Below are 20,286 nucleotides of genomic sequence, written 5' to 3' on the forward strand. Positions count from 1 at the left end.
AATGTGTCCAAATTTTTTAAGAAACTGTTGAGTTTGTGCTGCGCCTTTCAACAAACTGCCGTAGTCAGGTACGGTTTTTTTTATTCGCGAACTAAATTGTGTACTCATATAGAATAAATTTCCATGCGCGAGGTGTGTTGCGACGCCTCATAACCTTAGTACGCCGATCTATCATAACCTTAGTACGCGGTTAAGTTTATGTGGAATGTTTACTACAAAATATATTTGTACTTAGGTAATTACAGATATATTCGGATTTATGACATTGATTGTAAATAATTATCTAAATAATTCAGTAGTAATATGAAAATTTAATTCCGGATTAGTTTCTTGATGGCTCAAGAAATTGACGGAGCACAGGCAATAAGAGGCTTAATTCGGGAAGGTAATAATCAGGTGTTATTTCGGCACATTTTGTGCACTCTTCTAACCTACCTGTTCCTGATTCCACAAAAAGCTTTTGAAAGTTACACATTGTTCCGAATTGCATGTCGCTGTCAGGCCTGTGGAATAAGAACGTGTTATCGATTGGTGATAAAAATAATATAAAAGAATTACTCTCGCCATTCAATCTCGAAAGTACTTACGAGTCACCAATAAAAAGACACCTTTTAGGATCATTAATTTCACATTGTTCAAGGATGAAATCTTTAAGAACTTTACTAGGTTTAGCACAAGGAATCGGATTTCTACCGCTCAACTCTGTTACGATATTGGTGAGTGGCCCAGGTCCTGCAAATTGATTTTAGTCAATTGATGTTACTCGATGATTATCACTATATCGTTTAGAGCACGATAGACCGATTATCCTTTACCTACAGATTATTTCTTAAGTACTCACCAAGTAGTGCCACATTTTTACTGAAAGGTACAAATTTGTCCTGTGCTCCCATTAGGAAAATAGTATTCTGTTTCTGCAAAGACAGGATCGCTCGCGTCAATTTAATCCAATTGCAGTCTAAATCAAAATCACATACTACGGCTTTTATAGATGGTCTATCGCTTATTTGCTCTCGTACCGTACTTAATTCTTCCATGACAGATAATGGCTGAAATTCAATATAAACCCTGAATCAAGTGCGATGTTAAAAAAAAAATCAGTATCTTCTTCATTGTAAAATGAAAGGAAAGCTTACTGGCGAGTCTGCCAATTTAATTCCAGAATCCTTTAAAACTTTTTGAAACGGAGTAGAGCCTATAGTAAAAACTTCACCGTCAAAATTCAGTTTTTTCAAGTACCACGCAATCACTTTTGCTGGTATTATAATTTGATTCTGCAAATGCAAGAACGTAAACTCACATAATTCTGCACACAATAAGTACATTTTTTTCTATCCTTTTGCCTTCTCTTACCGGAGTAGCCTGAAAGCCCGAAGACTCGAGTTTCTGACAATACTGTTCCACCGTAGATAAAGAGTTATTCGAAACGAAAAAGATTTTTTTCCCAAGTGTCTTCAACAAATTCAATGTTTCAATGGCCCCTTCGATCGGTGTAGAGAGGAACCAAATAACTCCTGTAAAAAAATTATATTAAAAGAGAAACTGATTATTTTAGTGCATATGCAGAATTATGTATTTACCATCGCAGTCTGTAAGAATGACATCAAACGAGTCTAAGAACTCCTTGAATTTTTTCCGATCGATTTCCCTGAGGTCTTGCGGTTTCGCCATTATCTACAGCAGATGTTTCTTGAATTATCACTCGAGTAATAATTGCATCGTCCTTGATGAATAATTCACCCCTTATTTACAATCTTATCTCGAGGTAGACTAAAACGGTGTCACAAAGACGCAGAATTATCACGAAAAAATATTTTGGTCTTTAGATGAACAGATAATATAAGAATTAGAATTTTCAAGGTTGCGGTTTTATTTGAAATATTGCATAACGATGCATGATATTCCTCGGTATTTATGAGCGTATTTTAAGAATGACACGATTTGAAAATCTATCGCCGATTTTCGATTGACGTGTTTTTTTATTCAAATAAGGGGATCTTTTTAATTAAACGCGTACTCTGAGAATATCGGTACTAATCATCTCGAGTGCGTGGACTTTTGTATGCCATGTTTAGTCATCGAAATGCCTCACCGCAACCTGGTTTACTTATTTTCAACCTGCGTCATTCAAACGCAACACGAGAAAGGTTTTTCAGGGACAAAAAACGGGAAATAGTCCGAAAGCACCAAGAGACAAATAATTTCACTTTGCGTAAATTAAACCGAAACGTTGCGTTATCAGATTACCACTTAATGCAAGTAAACTTTCGATCGGTGCCAGATGCAAGATTTCAAATACAATCTGTCCTCCGATGAGTCAGCAGGTCCACATTGTCAGACCGAACTTTCTTATCTTATCAAACCCATTTTCTTGAGTTCGCCTCTTAATTGCCCCGAGAAACAGTGGTACGGTTGTTAGTGGAAAAAGAATGTATTAAAAATTGTTGAAATTCGAAACCGGCCAGTTTGATTTGTCTGTCTTCTTGTTAACCTCTCTGACACTTGTCAAAGGTTCTTGCTTTATAGAGAATGCTTACCTTTTATTCTATTACGCCGACTTGAAGTTCCTTCGACGATCGTAGGAACGAACGGTACTGAATTTGGAAGGATGCGGAGCGACAGTCCTAACCCTAGATCCTAGCGCGGCGGGTAGCCGGGAACTACTGAACTACTTTACTGGCCGCTTTAGACCAATGGGAAGGCCACGTTGCCGGTTCGTTAGAGCGGGGATGATAGCGCCCCGGCACCCTGCTGCAATTGGTGCATCACTCTATACGTCATCTCATTACGTCACTATGCGCGTCGATATCTGCGTACTTCCTTTACAAGGGAAGGAAAGGATCGAGAATTGAGAAACGAAAGGATCAGGATACTTTCATGACAATTTAAAACACTCTGGTAATCGATAAATTTGCATTTGAACGGGATAAAAGCAAAAAAAGTGTTTTATGCGTTTCTATGCCAAAACGATGAGAATACGTGGGTGAAAATTTTGTTGACCTGGAAATCGCAGACTTGGATGGCGCAGGGTGTCCCCTGCAGTCAATTAGGGCCCCAGAGAGCATGACTTCAGAGGATTTCTGGAGTTTTTCTTCGATTTCTTTATAATTATTGTATGAAAATGTCAGGTGGAGTATGCCAGACCGAGTTCCTCGACGTGTTTCACTTCACCTTAATCATCGCCTTCCCTGTCGGACAGAATGTTGACGTGGATCGTATGCATTGTAACGATCGATCATGTGAGACATCGATATAAAATTTTATGATATTTCAGGAAAATTTTTTTTTTTAGGTTGGTCCGAAAATGGGGCATGTCCTTTTCTATATATATATTTTTTTAATTGCTACCATTATCATCTTCCCTTTAAGATCGCATTTCGGTTACTCCACCTTACCACGTGGATCGTGTACATTGTGACTTTGACAACGTATTCCGAACGCGATACGGCGGATTCGCGGCTGAGGGGGAAACGTCCCCATGGATCAATGGAGCGGCCTTCGAAAAGCGATTCCATCTCGGAATTTTTGATCTTTCAATGACCCGGTTCTAAGAGCGAACCGGAACCGATTCATCGTTGCCCCCGGACGGGCGAACAAAGTCGATCGGACAAAACGGCACGCTCTACATGTCAATGCAAACGTAAATCCCGCGGTGGACGTCACAATGGGGATCACTCCGGAGTTTGGTCTCTTTCATCTCCTTCATCTAGGCGGAACTTATCTCAATGACCGTTTAAACACATTTGGGTTAATAGAATTTCAATTTATTAAGTTGTCCTAGCCGTCAGTGTGTCTTGATTCTCATTTACAAAGATATTATATTATTGCGGTAATAATCGTAACCATAATCATAATCGTAATCATAATAGAGAATTAATCGTAATAATTAATCGTTAATAATAATTAATCATGGTAATCAGCGATCGTCATTAATATCGTAATTCGTAATCAAGCATCGTAATGATATATCGACATCGGTCGTGTCTCGTGGTCGCGATTTTCCTCGGACTTCCGGCCTACGCCGGAAGTTCCGGTTCGCACCTTCGCGTGCTCGTGGACGCACTTAGAGTGGCTCAACGAAAACGTACCTCTTAATCGAACGCAAATATTCCTTTATTCCTTCGTTCCTTTCGTATCTTTGTATCGTTTCCTGACTAGAAATTAATCATCCCCGCCCGTCTCGTCTCGTTCTCCCTTTTCACGTTCTTAGCAATTATTGGTAATCGTAGGCTATCAGTTAATGTACACGTACATAGAAACATTCGTCGTACAACAAGCGTGGAAACGTGGAAAATGTCATCACGCGATTCGACACCCTCTTGCGCGGATTCGATATCATATCTTTTTCTTTTTCATTTTTTTTTCTTCCTCGTTTTCTCGCCGCGAAAAATTCATTCGTTCCTCCTCTTTCTTCTTTTTTTCTTTTTAATTCGTTTCGGCGATGACGCGTCCGGAATTTACGCGGTCTCAGGAATTCCGTCGGCGGTTTCTCTTTTAGGTAATCACGGCAAGATGGGGTCGAGTGACGTCAATCGTTGTCAGTGATGACGATTCCGTCAAGCTCCCGCAAGACTCCGTTCGACGAACTCGCTCGAATCCGACAAACCTGACTCCGAGATCTATCTCGAGTAATTGCGGAAATGATTAAGCCGAGGATCGGTCATTTACGCTTCCGATAACGCGAGGGACGATTTCCCGGAGCTGTCGGGCGTCGCGGAAATGACGGTAATCGGGAACGGCGCCCTTATCAGTGGGCGAGGAGACGTCACGCGAAAATCGGGGTCCCTGGGGAAGAAAACCGATAAGGTGCCGCCACTCTTGGAAAACCGCTGACCGTTCCGCTTTATCGATGATACCGTCAGTTTTGCGAAAGCGGAACGCGTTTCCGATTTACTCGGTGATTCGGCACCGATCGAATCTCCTCGCGGGAGGACTTTCCTGGCGGAACGAATATACGCAATATATTACATAACGATCGTCAAAAAGTAGGACGCGAAATCAGGGCTTCAAGGTGGGATGATACGTACATCTATCAAACGTCGAAATATAAAACTTTCCTCTAAACTAGATCGATACTTTAACCCGTGATTAAGAATATCCCAATGAAGGTGCTGAAACTCACGAAATGTTTTTCCAGAAAAGATTTTTTTTTTGGTCTTCCGAGGTAAATAAAAAAATTTTTTTTCTCGAACCGTGACATCTCGCGAGTTTCAAGACCTTCGTTAGGACCTCCGTAATCACGGGTTAAGGTTTCAAGTTTGTAGGAAAGTTTTTATCAATATTTTGACGTTTCGATACATATATGTATATATTTTTTTTCATGACACCTTAAGGGCGCGAGAAACCCGATGATAAAGGGAAATGCAATTCCTCGGGACTGCGTGGGTGTAACGAATTAGCGAGTCGACATTTAATGCCGGGGATAAGTGCGCATAGAATAATTTCGTAGGCTTGGACGGCCTCGAGAAGGTGGAGGCCGGCAAGGGAAGAGAATTTGTGCGGATCTCGAGCGCGGGTTCGCCGATCGGAGCGACATCGAAAGAAAGCACGAAGAGAGGAAGGATAAGGCAGGAAGGTGATAGGAAGGAAGGTCGCGATAGGAGGAAACGACGAGGTTAGCGCGGACCCAAGGGCGGCGTGGACGCGGCTCTCGAGGACGATCTTCGGGGACTCCGGGCGCGATGCGAAAAGACGCCATCTTGGTTCGAGGACCGAGGTCCTAGGGTTTCCGGCGACCCAAAGAATTCAAAGAATCCCATAGAAACTTAGACCCTACGTTAACTTCCGATATTCTAAAACATGGCGGACAAGCCAGGAGTGAAGGTAAAATATAAATATCTCGTCTCGTTAACCCGTTGTCATACAAATTAGCACCTCAAAATCCGAGCCAAAACGGCAGAAAGCGACGCTCGCCAAACGGACCAAAGTGGTCCGTAGAGATTTTCGGAAAACGAGCCAAAGTGGCGAGGAAGAATTTTCCCAGAACGGGAAAATTCGTTTTACCCGATATTTCGATCACGAGTCCGACTCGGTTCGTGTTCGGTCTGAAATTTTTTTTACGAGTAAGACCGGTCAAAGTACAACGAGGGGTTAACCAACGGTATCATATTTATGTCGAAGAGAGACGCGCATACGCTGAGAAAAAAAAAAGTGTCTGAATGGATTTTTTTTCTCCGTGCAGAAAAAAGGGTACCGCGAAAAAGACGAGGAACGAGCGCAATCCGCTATGCCCCGCCATAAGAGAAAGAGGGACGATCGCAGCGCCGTCATTGGTCCGTTAGCTTACTAAACGTCGAAAATCGCGCGCCCTGGGCTTCTATGGAAAACTCCGTAATTCTTTGGCCGATCCGACGCTTGCGCCTGCGAGACGCGAAGCGTCGATACCGACATCGAGGTGTATCGATCCTCGCTGGATCGATCGGGGGAAGCGTCGAGTGGTGGCGGTTTTAGAGACGATTAGTAGTAGGAGTAGTAGTCGTAATAGTATTAGTAGTAGTGGTAGTAGTGGTAGTAGTGGTAGTAGTGGTTAGTAGTAGCGGTAATAGTAGTAGTAGCATTGGTATTTTCGAGTAGTAGTGCCTAATAGTAGAAAGAGCGTCGTCGCTTGGTATCGGTAACGGTAACGAGAACGGCGCGGCGCGTCGCGGCGCCCCGCGCATTCGGGCAGCACTAGTGGCGATTTATTAGTACCAAGTAGTAGTTATAGTAGTAGGAAGTACATTAGTAACGGCCGCGGTAACTCGCGGCATCGGTGGTGTACTTTTAGCAATAGCTCTAGGTCGTAGTCGCGATTCTCGCTGCCTTAAGGCGGGTACGTAGTCGCGGCGGTGACAACGCTGACGATCCTATCGATACGCTACAATGTCTCCTCGCTGCCCCGAGAACAAAAAATTGGTTCACTCGAAGAAATATACATTGAAACGAAATCCTGCGATCGATTTCATTTAAATTCACACCAAAAATTCATATAAATCAACGATATCAATTTTTTGTTTCTCAACGGAATAAGCGTTTCTTGCAATTATATACGGTTCAGGCGGCAATATGTACGTCGACAATGTATATTTGTTTCGGTCAACTAATGATTTCTCTCATCGACCCGAGGTCTCCACTCGCTCCGACGGTTTCGTCCACGATTTTGAAATGCGGAATTTTTCATGCGAAAGAAATCGGTACGAACTCGACTATCGGGTCTCTGGGACGATTCTCGACCGTTTACGATCGACGTTCGCATGCGAAATTGACAGTCTCGTGCACGACTTTGTAATGCGGAGTTTTTCATGCGGATTCATTCGTATGCGAAAAAAATCGGTACGCATTCGAAAAACTCGCCCCAGGACCTTGGCGCTCCCTCCCGCCGGCCGTGGTCGGGTGCCTAGCTATCCGTCTACGTCGCCTATCTTCGAATCTGCCTACGTACCTACGCGAACCGAACGCAGAACTAGTTTAACGCTTAGATATCGCTACTCTCCGACGTTTGTGCCAAGTGCGTGCGCGCTAGGTACGCCCTACATATTTCGTTAACACGGTTAACTCGGTTTCCGCGACTCCCTCGCACTCCTGGTGCCGATCGCCCCCTCGCAGATGTCTAGGATCATCGTCCCCGGATATCTTCGGCGTCCTCCTCGAAGGTCGATCCTTCTTCGATCCTTCTCCGATCCTTCCCGAGCGCCTTCCCTCACCGCCCCTCGTCGATTCGTAGCAATCCTTAATATCGTTATCGTTATCGCTATAATCGTTATCGCGTCTGTGTATTGCGCCTATATGTAAAACTAATGTACACGGACTATATACATTAGAGCAACAGCATCTTTTCGGCACGCCTTGGCTCGCTTCTTTTCTCCGCTCTCTGGTCGCGTTATCGAAACTTATCCCTCGGAATCTCCGAACGGTCCAATTCGCGCCTCTTCTCCTTTCCCTTTTCCTTCGCTTTATTCCCGATGCGATTTCGACCGGTCGACGTTTTAAGGCGACGCGAAAGTGGCACCGAAAAAGACACGTTTGTGACACTTTCCCGACTTGGGGGCACCGAATCGTTTCGAACTTCGCAACCTGAACGTGGAGACTACAGGGGAGGTCCTGACGCCCGTGAAATTTCAATTTTTTACAATTTATTTATTGACATTTTAAATGGTTTTTTTTATAAAAAAAATCAAATTTCATGGGCGTAGAGACCTTTCTCGGGGTCCCCATATGAAGGGGGGAAAATTTCAAGCGTTTCGGTTTGTTCAGTTTTGAGGAAAGTGTCATATTGACGACTCCGATGTCACTTTCGTGTCACCTTAAGCGAATTAAGGAAACCTGGTCTCGGTTCTAGAAACCTTCGCCAGATCGCTTCCTTCCGCTATTCGCTGCTGTATTTTTACGTTGCTTGGAGTGTCGAAGGATCTTGTCGCGAAATTCTTTTTCGTTTACGAGTTCGCGAGGTTTCGGTTCAGATTTTCCTCTCGCGAGGGATTTCTGACCGGTCGACGTCGCGTCGAGAGGAATGCGCATTTCATCCCGCCGAGCGGCTCGTAAAGGAACTACGTTTTCTTTCGCAAATATGCATATACAAATACGTACAGTACGGGCCGAGGCGAAGCATAGACGGTTGCGAAAGACCCCTCCATTTTTCGGAGCACTTATAACGAGGATGACGTTCGAAGGAGTCTCGCAAAAAATCGGGGAAATCGTTTAGAGTGGAAGAAGTTACTCCCCGCGAGATCATTGGTTTTTGCAAATAATTCTAGTATCATTCTCGAGATAAATTCGGCTGATGACGTTATCGCTATTTATCTGCGATTATCCGGATGTTAACGCGATTACTTATAAGGGTGATACAGCTTGCAATGGTATCGTTGATTTTACTAAATTCTATGAAATATTCATATTCCTCGTTTAGGCCTTTCGATAAATGACGAGAGTTCCTCAAGTGACGGACCGAATTTCCTGGCTCTCGGGAAAAGGTCTCCGGGATTTGCGAGATCCGGATTCGAGTCTTTCGCGATCGCTACGCTCGCGCCTCGAGATTCTCGCAGAGGGTAGAAAATCGCACGACTGCCGCAACCCTTCGATATTCGATATTCCCGCGAGCGATGGACTCCCGACCGACGAATTTCTCCCTGGCAGGAAATGACAAAGATTCCCGACAACTCGCAACGAGTCGTTCCGCGGTGCCACGAGAAAGCGCGCAACTAGGTGTCGAGGCATTACAATAATTTCGGGATAACACGGTTTGAAAAATTGGTAAAAGTAATCATCCGACAATTTGGCGAATCCATAGGCCCGCGTATCCTGGGGTAACGTTCTCCAGGATCTCGCGAGTTAACGATGGCGCCCGCGGACGTTCGGCTTTCGTATAAAATGATCGGACGATGGGATCGATTATCCGGCGGACTTCCGACCGTTCGTTTCCATTTCCCGCGACACCACGGAGCCGGGCCGCGGAACGTGCCTTGGCTCGGCCTCTTCGAAGCGGAAAGCAAGAGCGACCGCCGGGTCGCGAAAGCATCCTCCGATTCCTAGAATAGGTTGACTAGAATTTGCCCCCGGGCTTCCGTCCTCCGGGGAAGTCGTGCGACTCCGTCCTCGGCGACCGGCCGACCGGCCGACCGGGCGCAGCGGCCCCCCGCTCCTCGCTCCGTCGTCCCGGGCCGCCTCGGTCGTCCCGACGCCCTGTTACTCGATTATAAATTAAGCGGTGTTACCATTAAAATTATTGCACATCGAACAAACGATTACCGATAATTCTCTGGTGCGTATTGCGAGATACTCGTTTTAACGGCTCTTGGCCTGGAGTTCGTTTAAATCTACCGACTCCGGGCGTCGGTGGGCCCGGAGCGTCCCTCGCAATTAGTAGCTACTTAGTTAAGGAGGAATGTAGTCGTAGTGGTCGGGTCGCGTCGAGCGAGTCGAGCGAGTCGACGCGACGCGCGTCCTCGTGTAGGGTCATCCGCGGCTTCTTCGCAATAATGTACTAGAGATTCGCGTAGGAGTAGCGCATAGGAGTGCCGGTGAGAGAGGCGGACCCTCCGAGTCTCCCTCAGGAGGACGTTACGCCCCCGCCCGTGGAATGCCTTGCCGTGTCACTCTGGCTTCTTCCTCTTCTTCTTCTTCCTCGTCCGCGAGCGGCGCTCGTCGCGGCTCAGGTGGCGTCGGGGGCCGAGCCCGCTCCCGCCAGGTAGTCCGCGGGAACAGCCACCAGGGCGCCGCCCCGCCGGCCCAGCCTCGCGGCGACGCCCGTCGCCGGCGACGCCGACGGTGGCGGCGTCGTCGCAGCACGCGCGACGCCGTCGCCCTGAGCGCCTGCGCCTGCGGCTTGGTCTCTCGCAGGGGGCTCCAGCGAGAGGGTGGCGCTCCTTGGGGACGAGGGGACCGTTGGTACCGCTCCTTCCGGTGCACCCACCGCCTCAGTAGACCTCGCAGCACCCGGTAGGCCCAGCGTCCCGGCGACCAGCGGGCGCCCTGGCCCCGGCCCAGCGCCCAGATCGCCAGCGCAGCTGTAATCGTAGCTGCAGCAGAGCTGCCCGTCCTGCGGAGAGACCGGACGGGTTTAGTCGGGGCTTTTTAACCTCCTGCGCGAGTCGCTTCGGTGTTCGGGTCGACCTTTAGTTATGACTCGCTTCGTTCAATTTTCAACTGAGAAACAAATAGGGGCCTCATTTTTCAGAGGTGGACTCTGAGAGAAAAAATTCCTTTACTCGAGGATATGTACGTCGCGACGACAAAATCCTTCGATTAAATACGCCCAGAGAAGTGTCAGATCGAGTAAACAAAATTCGTTTAAAACTACAATGGTTTCTTTCTTCTCGACAAAATAATTGTTTCTTCCAAGTATATATGATCCAGGCAACGATATATATTTTTTTTTCAGCCATTTAATTTTTTTTCCTGGTGTAAGAGCTAACGTTTCAAAATAGGTTAATGCGTAACATTAAAAAAACGTTGTGGCAAGGGGTAGCCCTATTTTTTCTCAGTATTCTTGAACCCGAGAAAAACGATTCGTTGATGCAAAGAAATATTTTGATAATTGAAAAAATAATGGGGGAGGTGCGGTGTCATCGCATCGTCCGTTCGGAATGAGTTATCAGAGAAAAAGGCTTATTCGAAGTTGCTATGATATACCGATGTTCATAAATATAGGTCGACGGTACTTGTCTAGGAGTATCCAAACAGAAAGAGAGCATAGACATTACGGAGCGAAGCAAGGAATAAACCGCCATTTTTTAATCTTCTACTTCGCGCTCGGGCAAGATGGCGAACGGTCAATTCGGCGGCCTCCAATTCTTGCTTCGAGAACGCATGCGGTAACCGTGAGCATGTCCACTCCCCTCTCGTATCTTCTTAGATTCTAACGCTCGCCGAGATGCGATGGATGTTAGGGCGGAAAGAATCGAGTCCGGACGAAGCTTGCTACAGCCTTATGGACGACCATGACGCGAGACTTTTGCGGAAACAAGATCTCCAGCTAATTGAATAGCTTAAACGGCAAATGCATTGCGTTAACCAGTACCGGAAATATCCGTTTCATCAAAGAACTCAAAAGTGTACGGAATATATTCCCCGTTCATGAATAATCAACGTTAACAATAGGCGTTACCGTCGGCGCGGCAAAAGTGATTCCAAGATGGCGGCGGGCGCCATTGCAGCGGTTAAGGAAATCGGGACCGCTTTTTCGCATACGGTGCGCGTCTCTGCGCCAAAGTCGTCACTAGGTCGACGGATAACATGGGAACAGAGGGCAAAAGAGAGTCCTGGTGCTTCTATCGCATCTCGGATGCGTGTCAACAACCGCCGAAGAAGGTGCAGAGGAGGCAATCGACTGCGTGTCGCGTGCGCGCGCATATCTCTGACGACAAGGACGGTGCCAAGATGCGGTCGGTGTGAGCGTTTCCTCGTGCGTTCCGCGTCGTCGACCGGGATGAGAGAAATGCCGGTCTCTAATCTTTGCGTGCGAGCGTGCGTGCGTGTTTATGCCGTGTGCTGCGTGTGTCGGTGCGCGAATGATACGGGAAAGCTCGGGAAACGTGGGAGAGCGAGTCATGCGTCGGGCCTGGACAGGTGACTGCGAAATCGACAGGACGGCCCTTTGAACTTAAAAAGAGTTGCACTCAGGAAATATCAATAAACATGGGTGTATCTCATTCGGCGACAAAAGGTACTGCATAGCCAGGTACGTGCGTACAGATTACATGCGCATAACACCGTTTAATGGATTTCAAAGTAAATTCAAGATCGGGGAATAAATATCGCCATCGAGGCGGTAGCTTAAAAAAAGCTCTCCCCCTTAGCAGGAATACAATTCCAGGACTAGTTGGACGAGAATAAAAATCTGGACCCACACAAAACTGGAACGGGTTGCTGCCCAAGGTACCCCGGCTTAACCTTTAAGGATGTGCAGGTAATCTAAGACCGATAATCCCGAGACATCTAAGCGAGGGAAATTGAACGCAAATCGACTAAGCACAAGCGAGCGAGCGAGCCAAGCCAACACCGAAGCAATCAAGCCCGATTAGTTGTAGAATAAAGAGACAGGTAAAGATATAGGTGAGGTAGAAGTGATGTGATTACCGATGCACACAACACGCGCTATTGCTCACCAATTGGGCGCAGTACGGCACCTGCAAGGATACCCATCGTTAGGCTGGTTAGTTCACGGGCAAGGACAAATTGGCGATTCAAGTAATTCCATTCCTGCGTCGTCGATCCAACGTGCCTCGATGGTCTTCGTAAGTTTAGCCCTCGAGGCCATGGAGAGGGTTTCGCTTCCGCTGGGGTACTTTCTTTCACCTTCTTTCGTGTTTCCTATGCTTCGGGACGTTTGGCAAGGCACTTTGGATCGACGTGGTTATGGCAAAAACTGCAGAGGGTTAATCTGGGACCACAGCAAAATTCGATCCATGCAGGGCCGACCCGAAGCACTCTCGATCGCGACTGGCAATTGCTGGCAATGGCCTCGATCGATGGTAAAGCTTCGAAAAAAGAGAAGCGAGCCAGCAGTCATGAAAGGTGTCGTCGAGACTCGATCGCTCGAACTATCTGCCGAACCGTGTCCACCGGATCGTAGGATTAATCTTAACCTCGAGGTACGTTTATTGTCGGTGATCGATCGCCGCGCGGGAAGTACCTCCACGCGTGGACACGGTTTTTTGGAATAGCAGGCAACTTAAGAAAATTAATTAGGCTAGCTTAGGGGCGCCCCTGAATCTTGACTCGACGTAGAATTACGACCGTCAACGGCACGGTGTTTACGATAACTAGCGGTTAAAGTGTCGCGTGATCGAGGTATTAGCGCATAGCCATGTCTGTCGTACACACCGAGTGCGCAACGAAAAGTCAAATGGAAATTATAATAACGACGCGAGGTATCAAAGGCGAGGATCGACCTACTTATGACGGCAAGTGGGAAAGATGGACGGGTCTTTTCTATCGTCGTACGTCGATATGGGTTCGTGTGAGTTGTACGGATGGAACGAATGCTCTGTCGTGGTGGCATGTACTTCCTCGTGTTCTCGCTCCAATTTCGCGAAATTCGCCAATTGGAGAGAGGAAAGGTCGATTCGCGACATCCAGCGGTCGGCTCAAACCCGTGTCGATCCGACAAAACGTTGGAACGTGCGTCGCGATGCGTATTTCGCAAATAGTGCCATGCCGGCAGGGAAATTTCAAGCAGCCCAAGCGACGTGAAATATTTAAAATTGCATAATTCTGTATTGAATGTACCACTGGGTTTCGCTCGTAGCTCATGAAACGCAAACAATTTCCCAATCTCGATGACCTGGTCAGAGTTGACATTGCTCATTCCACAGGATTAGAAAACGACATTCTCTGTCCAGTTTGACGCGCCAGGCTAAAAATCGCAGATAATGACTAGGTCAGTGTTTCGCGTCTATGTATGTATTTGGCACGAAACTCTACCGAGATTCTTAGTTGAAATATTCAACGTTTTGTCGGATCGGCACGGGTTTGAACCGATACTTGGATAGGGTGAATCCAACTTAACGAGACGGGATGTCGACCTTCGTAGGGAGGAGGTCGTCAGGGATGACGCGCTAAACAGCATCTACGCGAACTACGTAGACTCTGGCCGTTGCGGGGAAGAGGAATCCTGATCGTCTCCCTCGCAACGGGAATAATGACGGCCATACTGGCCTTCGAGCGGGCGCTCGTTTCGAATGGCTCGTCCTCATCTTCCTCGAGTCCCTCGCTCCCGGTCGGGCGACGCGTTTCGTCGACTCTAGCGAAGAGATTCGACCGGTTCCTGCTCGGCGGCGTCCAGGCTGGCTGCTTCCTTACCTTGCACTCGCAGGTGGTGCACTTGTCGTGGGGGTCTTGCCAGGAGCTCCCACTGTCGTGCACGATGCCCGCGTAGCTACAAGGTCGAGGTCGGTTGGGAACGGCGAGGAACGTGCCGTTGGCCGAGACCTCCCTCGCGCAAGGGTCGTCCTCGCAGCGGGGACAACAGTCGCCATCCTCGGTGACGGGGTTCGAGCACGTCACTGGCGGGCACTCCATCTGCCAGCAGTCTATCTCGCCGTACTGGAAAGTCAAACGTAACGAAGAGGTCTCGATAAAAATCGTGGTCTCTTTTAAAAATCAAAAGTCCCCGATTTTTTTGTTTTCCAGGGCGATTAAAAAATAAATCTGCCACCCCCTGGCGCCGATCGCCTTACCAGACACTCGCAAGTCTGACACTGATAAATCCAACGCTCTCCGCTCCTGAAGACGAGGTGGTGCAGTTCCTGGTGCCTGCAGGAGGCCGAGGGGTCGCACTGCGGGCAGCACTTGTCCCTGCGGCTGCCGGGTACGCTGCAGTCACACGTGGGCTCCTTGCACGTAATTACACCGTCTGTACAAGTGCAACGTCTGCACGGGTTCCCGGAGGGAGCCAGGGTCTCGCCATTCTGGACTTCTTTGCCCTCGAACCAACAACCTGGAACGAGATGACATAAAAAGACCATGTTTTGGATGATCGTGCAAAGGAGACAAGGCGTGCTGCGCCTTCCATATTGAAGGCATCGTTGATCGGTTAGCGAATAGGCAGACTATTGGCACGCTTTGTCGCCTTTACGTCACTGCACGACGAAGGGGATCCTCTTCGGGAACTCACTGAGCCTGCAGTCCTGGGCAGCGTGTTCTTCCTGACAGACGCACCGGTAACCGCCGTCCGTGTTGACACACCTTGCGGTCGGGTGGCACGTGTGTCTCCTCTCGGTAGACTGGTCGTTGCACTCGTCGATGTCGAGGCACTGGGTACCCTGAGTAGTGTCGTGGAGTGCGCTTCGGTATCCGGGCTTGCACCGGCAGTAATACCAACCCGGCATGTTGAAGCAAGTCGAGGACTGGTGGCACCGGTGCAGGTCGCTGGCGCACTCGTCCAGGTCGAGCTCGCAGCTGCTGCCGATGTAGCCGCGACGACAGGAACATTTCCCAGGAGCGACGCACTCTCCCCCGTTCTGGCAGGTTTGATTGCAAACGGCTGTTGATCGGAGAGAGACGTGAGCTCGAGTCGAGGTAGCACGGACAATGAGCGAAAAAGAAATTATTTTCTAAAAAATACTATGCAACATAATTCCCATTAATATAAAATAATTATTCTTCGAATTGACAAAATATTTCTTTGGTACCGTTCAAAGAAATATTTCACTTTTTTTTTTCTTCGATATAGAAAGTAAACTTCTCGCTCATTCGCTTGCAGATTTATCAGAGGAAGGAGTTTCGCTTTGCCGGAACGATACGTCACGTTTGCAGGTGTAACCGTCTCCGGAGTATCCCTCTTTGCAGACGCAGTAATAGCTGCCGGCGGTGTTGAAGCAGGTCGCGTGCTCGTCGCAAGAATGCCGACCTGTCGCGCACTCGTCGAGCTCCGCGCAATTGAACTTGTCCACCCTGTGATAGCCCGGAAGGCACTCGCACGTGTAAGAACCCACGACGTTGACGCAACGCGTGTTGGCGTTGCAATGGTGGCCGTCCGATCCGCCTTGCTGTTTACACTCGTCGACGTCTAGAGCGACCAATGATCGTATCGTTAATCGGATTAAAACATGGCGGGAGAAAGACCGCCGAAGCGGGCATCTTCGGACGTTAGGTATGTTAGCAAGTGAGTCGTGTTAGATATACCATGGCAATTATGACCATCCCCCTGGAAACCGATATCGCAGTGGCAGGCGTAGGTGGTCTGGAGATTCAGGCAAGATGCATTCGCATGACACTTGTGGCCCTTCGCGCAGTAATCCACCCCTGGTTAGGTTAGGTTAGCGAGACAAAAACAGTGGGTTAAATACAATGTTTAGCTCCCAAAGCACGAAGGAACGCGAACAAAAGGAGCTCCACTCTGGGTCTCGCGATCCTTACGGTAATTCTCGCAACTCGAGTACGCGATATGCCGCATGAGTCGTGGTTTTGTCCTTTTTATTCCTCGATATTTTTTAAAACGTTAAGTAATAAGTGTTTCGGTGGATAAATAATTTCCCGGGATTATCTTGTATTTTTTAGAGGACTTGACCAATTGTGAAAATTGAAAAATGGGGTCTTGGCGAGGAATTGTAAGGCTTTTACGTGGAAAGTGGGAGCTCCTTTTGCCACCGCGGGTTGAAAAGCTTGTCGGCGGATGCGAGCATCGTCGGGAAAGGTCGAGCGTACCTGGACAAAATTTGCAGCACTCCTCGGCGACGCTTATCTGCTCGCTCGGTGGGCAAGGAAGGGGCGGACACCTCGTTTCGGTGTCGAAACGCTGGCAGGTGAAGCTGCCGTCGAAGCAATCGCACTCGACGCACTGTTTCGGCGAGACCTTCTCACCGTGGTCGTATATTACTCCGTGTAAGTAGCACTGCTCTGTACCGGCAAGTAAGCGAGCAAGTTAGCGCATTCGAAACGGTTATCGCTCGGAGAGGATCCTCGGACTTACTCAGACACACGGGGCAGCATTGTCCTTGAGGTACGACGGGGTTCTTGCAGGTGACCGGCGCACAAGGGGTCGGTCGACACTCGATCTCTCCGTGGACGCAGGAACACTGTTGGCAGCCCTTTTCCCAAGTAGCACCGTCTTCGTGCACCGTCCCGTTGGCGCGGCAAGACTTTTGGCACTCGCACTCCTCTACCTTACTTATCCTACCCTCTGCAGCAGCTAGCTGAAAGAACGACGTGGATGAAAAAGCCGCACGACGCATAGAAACCAAAGTCGATCCGCACTTTGGCTTCGTTTATGATTAAACTAACCGCGAAAAAAAAATAATTGGCTGACTCAAAGAAATTGCAAGAAAATTCTACGATCAAATACGGATCGAGTGAATGAAATTCCTTTGAATCGACGAGGTCGATTTTTCATCTCAACGAAATAATGGCTTCGGTCCATTAATTTTTTTTTCTAGGGGCACCTCCCTCGAGAAGAATACCCACCCTCCGAGTCAGCTCGTTCAGATTGTGCATCAGCTGCTCGACGGTGTTTTGCAATATGGAAAATTGGCCGCAAGTTGGACAGGACGAATCCAGCTGGGGGCACTGCGAGAGGTAGCCGTGGGCTCCCGGAATTAGTTTAACATCCTGCAAAGCACCCTATGGCGCAAAATGGCATTGGCTCAGTTCGACGTGTTATCGTTGCGGGATGCTTCGCTTGGGGTGAACCTCGTCCAAGACGAGCCGTACCTTGAAGAGGAAGTGCTTGGCGTTTCTCTGGCCTACCCAGAGCTGTAGCTGAGGTAGAGTGAAGTTCGTGTCGGGCGGGCCCGGGTGCAGAAGTCGCCTGTAGAGGGGATGGCAGTCGACCAGCAGCTCGACCTGCGAGCCACTTATGCTCAGGGCGACTCTGTGCCATGCTCCGTCGGCTAGCCTGAACGGAAACGCTTCCACGTGCACTGCTCCGTCACGCCGGGAGACGTAGTGCAGACGAAGCTCGTCTTTGCGGCCGCTGCTTTGCAGCTCCAAGTATCTAACGGTGAAATTTCTCGCTCGAGTCCGATACCGCAAATAATTAATTAATACATATATATACCTCGGAAACGACCCTCACCTATTGTTACCGTGAGAAAAGGCGATGATGGTGCCAGAGTTGGCCTCCTCCTGCTGCAAAGCCGCGGCCACGGTGAATTCCGGAACCCGCCGGAGTAGCGCGGCCGCGCGTTCGAAGCTCGCCTCATTTAACCGAAGCTCCCTCTCCTCACCTGAAGAGAAAGATGAGATTAAAGTATCTCAAAAAATACGCCCTCCGCCGCGTTTTGAATTCGCCGAACGTCCATGTTGGATGCGTGCGAGCGTGGCTACGAACTTCCGGCGCTCCCCGAGAGATGGCGCCACGTACCTTCTCCGGCCCGCTCGGGTGTTCCTCATTCGAGAGTCGATTTTTCTGTTTAATCGACCCTCAATAGCCGCGCGTTTCGCGTGGGCTTCTCGAAGAAGAATCGACGCTCGAATTTCATACGTGCCGCGCCGCGGGTAATCCGACACCGTCGGTAATAAAACGAGGCGGCGCGGTCTTTCGTGAGTCTAAGAGCCGCACGAGAGGCACGGGGTATGTAATTACCTACGGCCACGCGTAATTACGCCGGCATGGCACGTGGCTCGGGGACACGCGAGTGATCCACCGGTAAGCGAACACCTCGTTTACCGACCGCCAGCGGACAGGAAGGGGCTCTGCGTGCCGCGTCCGCTGGAACGTTCATTAGCCTCACCGGTTTCCATGAAAGCGAGAACGAGGGGGCCAAAGGTCTCGGTAATTGAAATATCTTTCGGCGAATTCCCTTTTTCGTCCTCCTCGGACCCGGTCTCGCGAGAAATCACGCAACCGTCGGGAATTCCCCGGAGATGGGGTAATTGCAGGGCGCGACCTTATCGGCGATTGCGCTCCCGTTCCGCGAATACCGTCTTGCCGAGACTAGCCGAATTTCGTATTAACGTCTCCGGCCTTACGGCGGACTGTGTGTGGATCGATTCTTTCGCGGCAATGCCTAGGGAAGACCGGAGTTCGCTATGAATTAAGAACCTCATTTAAATTGAAACCCTCGCGCCTTACTCGCGGTAAGCGCACCGAAATGATTTTTTTTTTTTTTTTTCCGGTATTAAGGTGGACCGGAATCGGAAAGTGGCACCGACAGACGGGTTAAGAAGAAAAAGTACATTAGGAGGTTTTCAATGGGTCCGGTTAATCGTCGACGATGACCCCGACGTCGATTCACCGACGCGAAAAATAAAGAGAGAAAAAGGAAAAGGTAGGGAACCCTAAATTGTCGTGACAAGCCCCGCATATGAACTTTCATAATTCTCGATTTTTTTAAATGAACAACCCAAATCTTTTTCTTTTAAGGGCAACATATAAACATCTAGACGCGAATTGGATCTAGTGCCTGCTAAAAGAGGACAAGGAGAGGGCGTCTTACCTTGTTCGCAACGAGCAAAATCGGCAAAAATGTTTGCAACACCAAGCCTACCACGGTTTAGCTCGTCGCTGCACCTCGTCGATATTCGTAAGTCTCTCGATCACCTCTCGTATCGTTGCAAAATACGCGCACGTACGTTGCAATAAAATTCGTACATATTGTACATTGAGAAAAAAAAATTCATTAAACCAAAGAAATATTTTATTCACTCAAATAAATTGTCGTAATTCCCGAAGAAACGTTGCATCCAATCTATTACAGTTCATTGGAGCGAAATGATTATTCTTTGAACGAACAAAATATTTTTTCGATTCGATGGATGTTTCTTTTCTCAGGGAATTATTGACCCTTTCCAGGGTGGAGGAGGGTCATTCGCGAACCTGCGTCCACTCACCCTGAAGATAGTAGGCAGGCTTCAGCCTGACTAACCCTGGCACCTGCGTGACACCCTGCCTCGAAGTGTTGTGCAGCTGCAACGCCGCCAGCAGGTCTATGCCGCCTCCCGGATCTCCCCCGATCCCGGTCCCGGTCCTGGATCTGGTGCCGAGCCCCCCTGGACCACCTGCAGCTGCGGCCTCCTCCTCCTCCTTCTCCTTGGTCACTCCCGACACTGAAACACCGATCGGCGGTCATTGTTTCTCCTTCAACTTCCACGGAGGCATGGGATACCCGCGATCAACGGGTCTATCGGTTGCTCGTTAATCTACTCGATTCGATCCGCATTCGACCAGGATAACGTAATTATGACGGAGTGACCCCCACGTGGCCATGGAGGAACGACGCGTCTCCATGGCGACGCAAAACGGACTTCACGTGGATTTCGAATGCGACAACGGGACAGATTTTAATCCCGATTTTCATGGAGTCCTCCCAGCGCGATAACGTTAACTTTAACGGACAAGAGATATATTTTTAATTCAAAGGATAATTATTT

At 48.6% G+C, this 20,286-nt stretch overlaps 2 protein-coding genes across 2 annotated transcripts; both read right to left on the reverse strand.

Moving 5' to 3' along the window:
- Nucleotides 1–45: 45 nt before the first annotated feature.
- Nucleotides 46–2,675, reverse strand: LOC105698514 (4-nitrophenylphosphatase). The gene is made up of 7 exons (XM_012422826.2): nt 2,538–2,675; nt 1,581–1,674; nt 1,354–1,514; nt 1,137–1,274; nt 842–1,049; nt 588–732; nt 46–503 (listed from the first exon to the last, which is right to left on the reverse strand). Exons 2-7 carry the CDS (start codon nt 1,669–1,671, stop codon nt 323–325), a joined length of 924 nt encoding a protein of 307 aa, XP_012278249.1. The 5' UTR covers nt 1,672–1,674; nt 2,538–2,675; the 3' UTR covers nt 46–322.
- Nucleotides 2,676–6,486: 3,811 nt separating this feature from the next.
- On the reverse strand, nt 6,487–20,075 carry LOC105698479 (protein kinase C-binding protein NELL1). Its single transcript, XM_023433710.1, has 15 exons — nt 20,060–20,075; nt 19,747–19,962; nt 17,990–18,140; nt 17,626–17,908; nt 17,380–17,535; nt 16,889–17,111; nt 16,624–16,815; nt 16,102–16,221; nt 15,725–15,985; nt 15,092–15,460; nt 14,655–14,914; nt 14,278–14,520; nt 12,553–12,602; nt 10,264–10,513; nt 6,487–6,579 (listed from the first exon to the last, which is right to left on the reverse strand). The coding sequence occupies exons 1-15, from the start codon at nt 20,073–20,075 to the stop codon at nt 6,487–6,489; spliced, it is 2,883 nt and encodes a 960-aa protein (XP_023289478.1).
- Between the last annotated feature and the right edge of the window lie 211 nt (nt 20,076–20,286).

The sequence above is a fragment of the Orussus abietinus genome, unplaced genomic scaffold, assembly GCF_000612105.2.
Source record: "Orussus abietinus isolate OABI.00-Male unplaced genomic scaffold, Oabi_2.0 scaffold58, whole genome shotgun sequence".
NCBI classification, from domain to species: Eukaryota; Metazoa; Arthropoda; class Insecta; order Hymenoptera; family Orussidae; genus Orussus; species Orussus abietinus.

Bases quoted from the DNA above. Each gene is read 5' to 3' on its own strand.
- LOC105698514 (XM_012422826.2), bottom strand. From the start codon at position 1,671: ATGGCGAAACCGCAAGACCTCAGGGAAATCGATCGGAAAAAATTCAAG. The intron at 1,275-1,353 runs GTAAGAGAAGGC...TTGCATTTGCAG, and splicing joins CGGGCTTTCAGGCTACTCCG to AATCAAATTATAATACCAGC. The intron at 733-841 runs GTGAGTACTTAA...ATCAATTTGCAG, and splicing joins TAAAAATGTGGCACTACTTG to GACCTGGGCCACTCACCAAT.
- LOC105698479 (XM_023433710.1), bottom strand. The intron at 15,986-16,101 runs GTATATCTAACA...TGGTCGCTCTAG, and splicing joins GGATGGTCATAATTGCCATG to ACGTCGACGAGTGTAAACAG. The intron at 15,461-15,724 runs GTGACGTATCGT...TCCGATCAACAG, and splicing joins AGACGGTTACACCTGCAAAC to CCGTTTGCAATCAAACCTGC.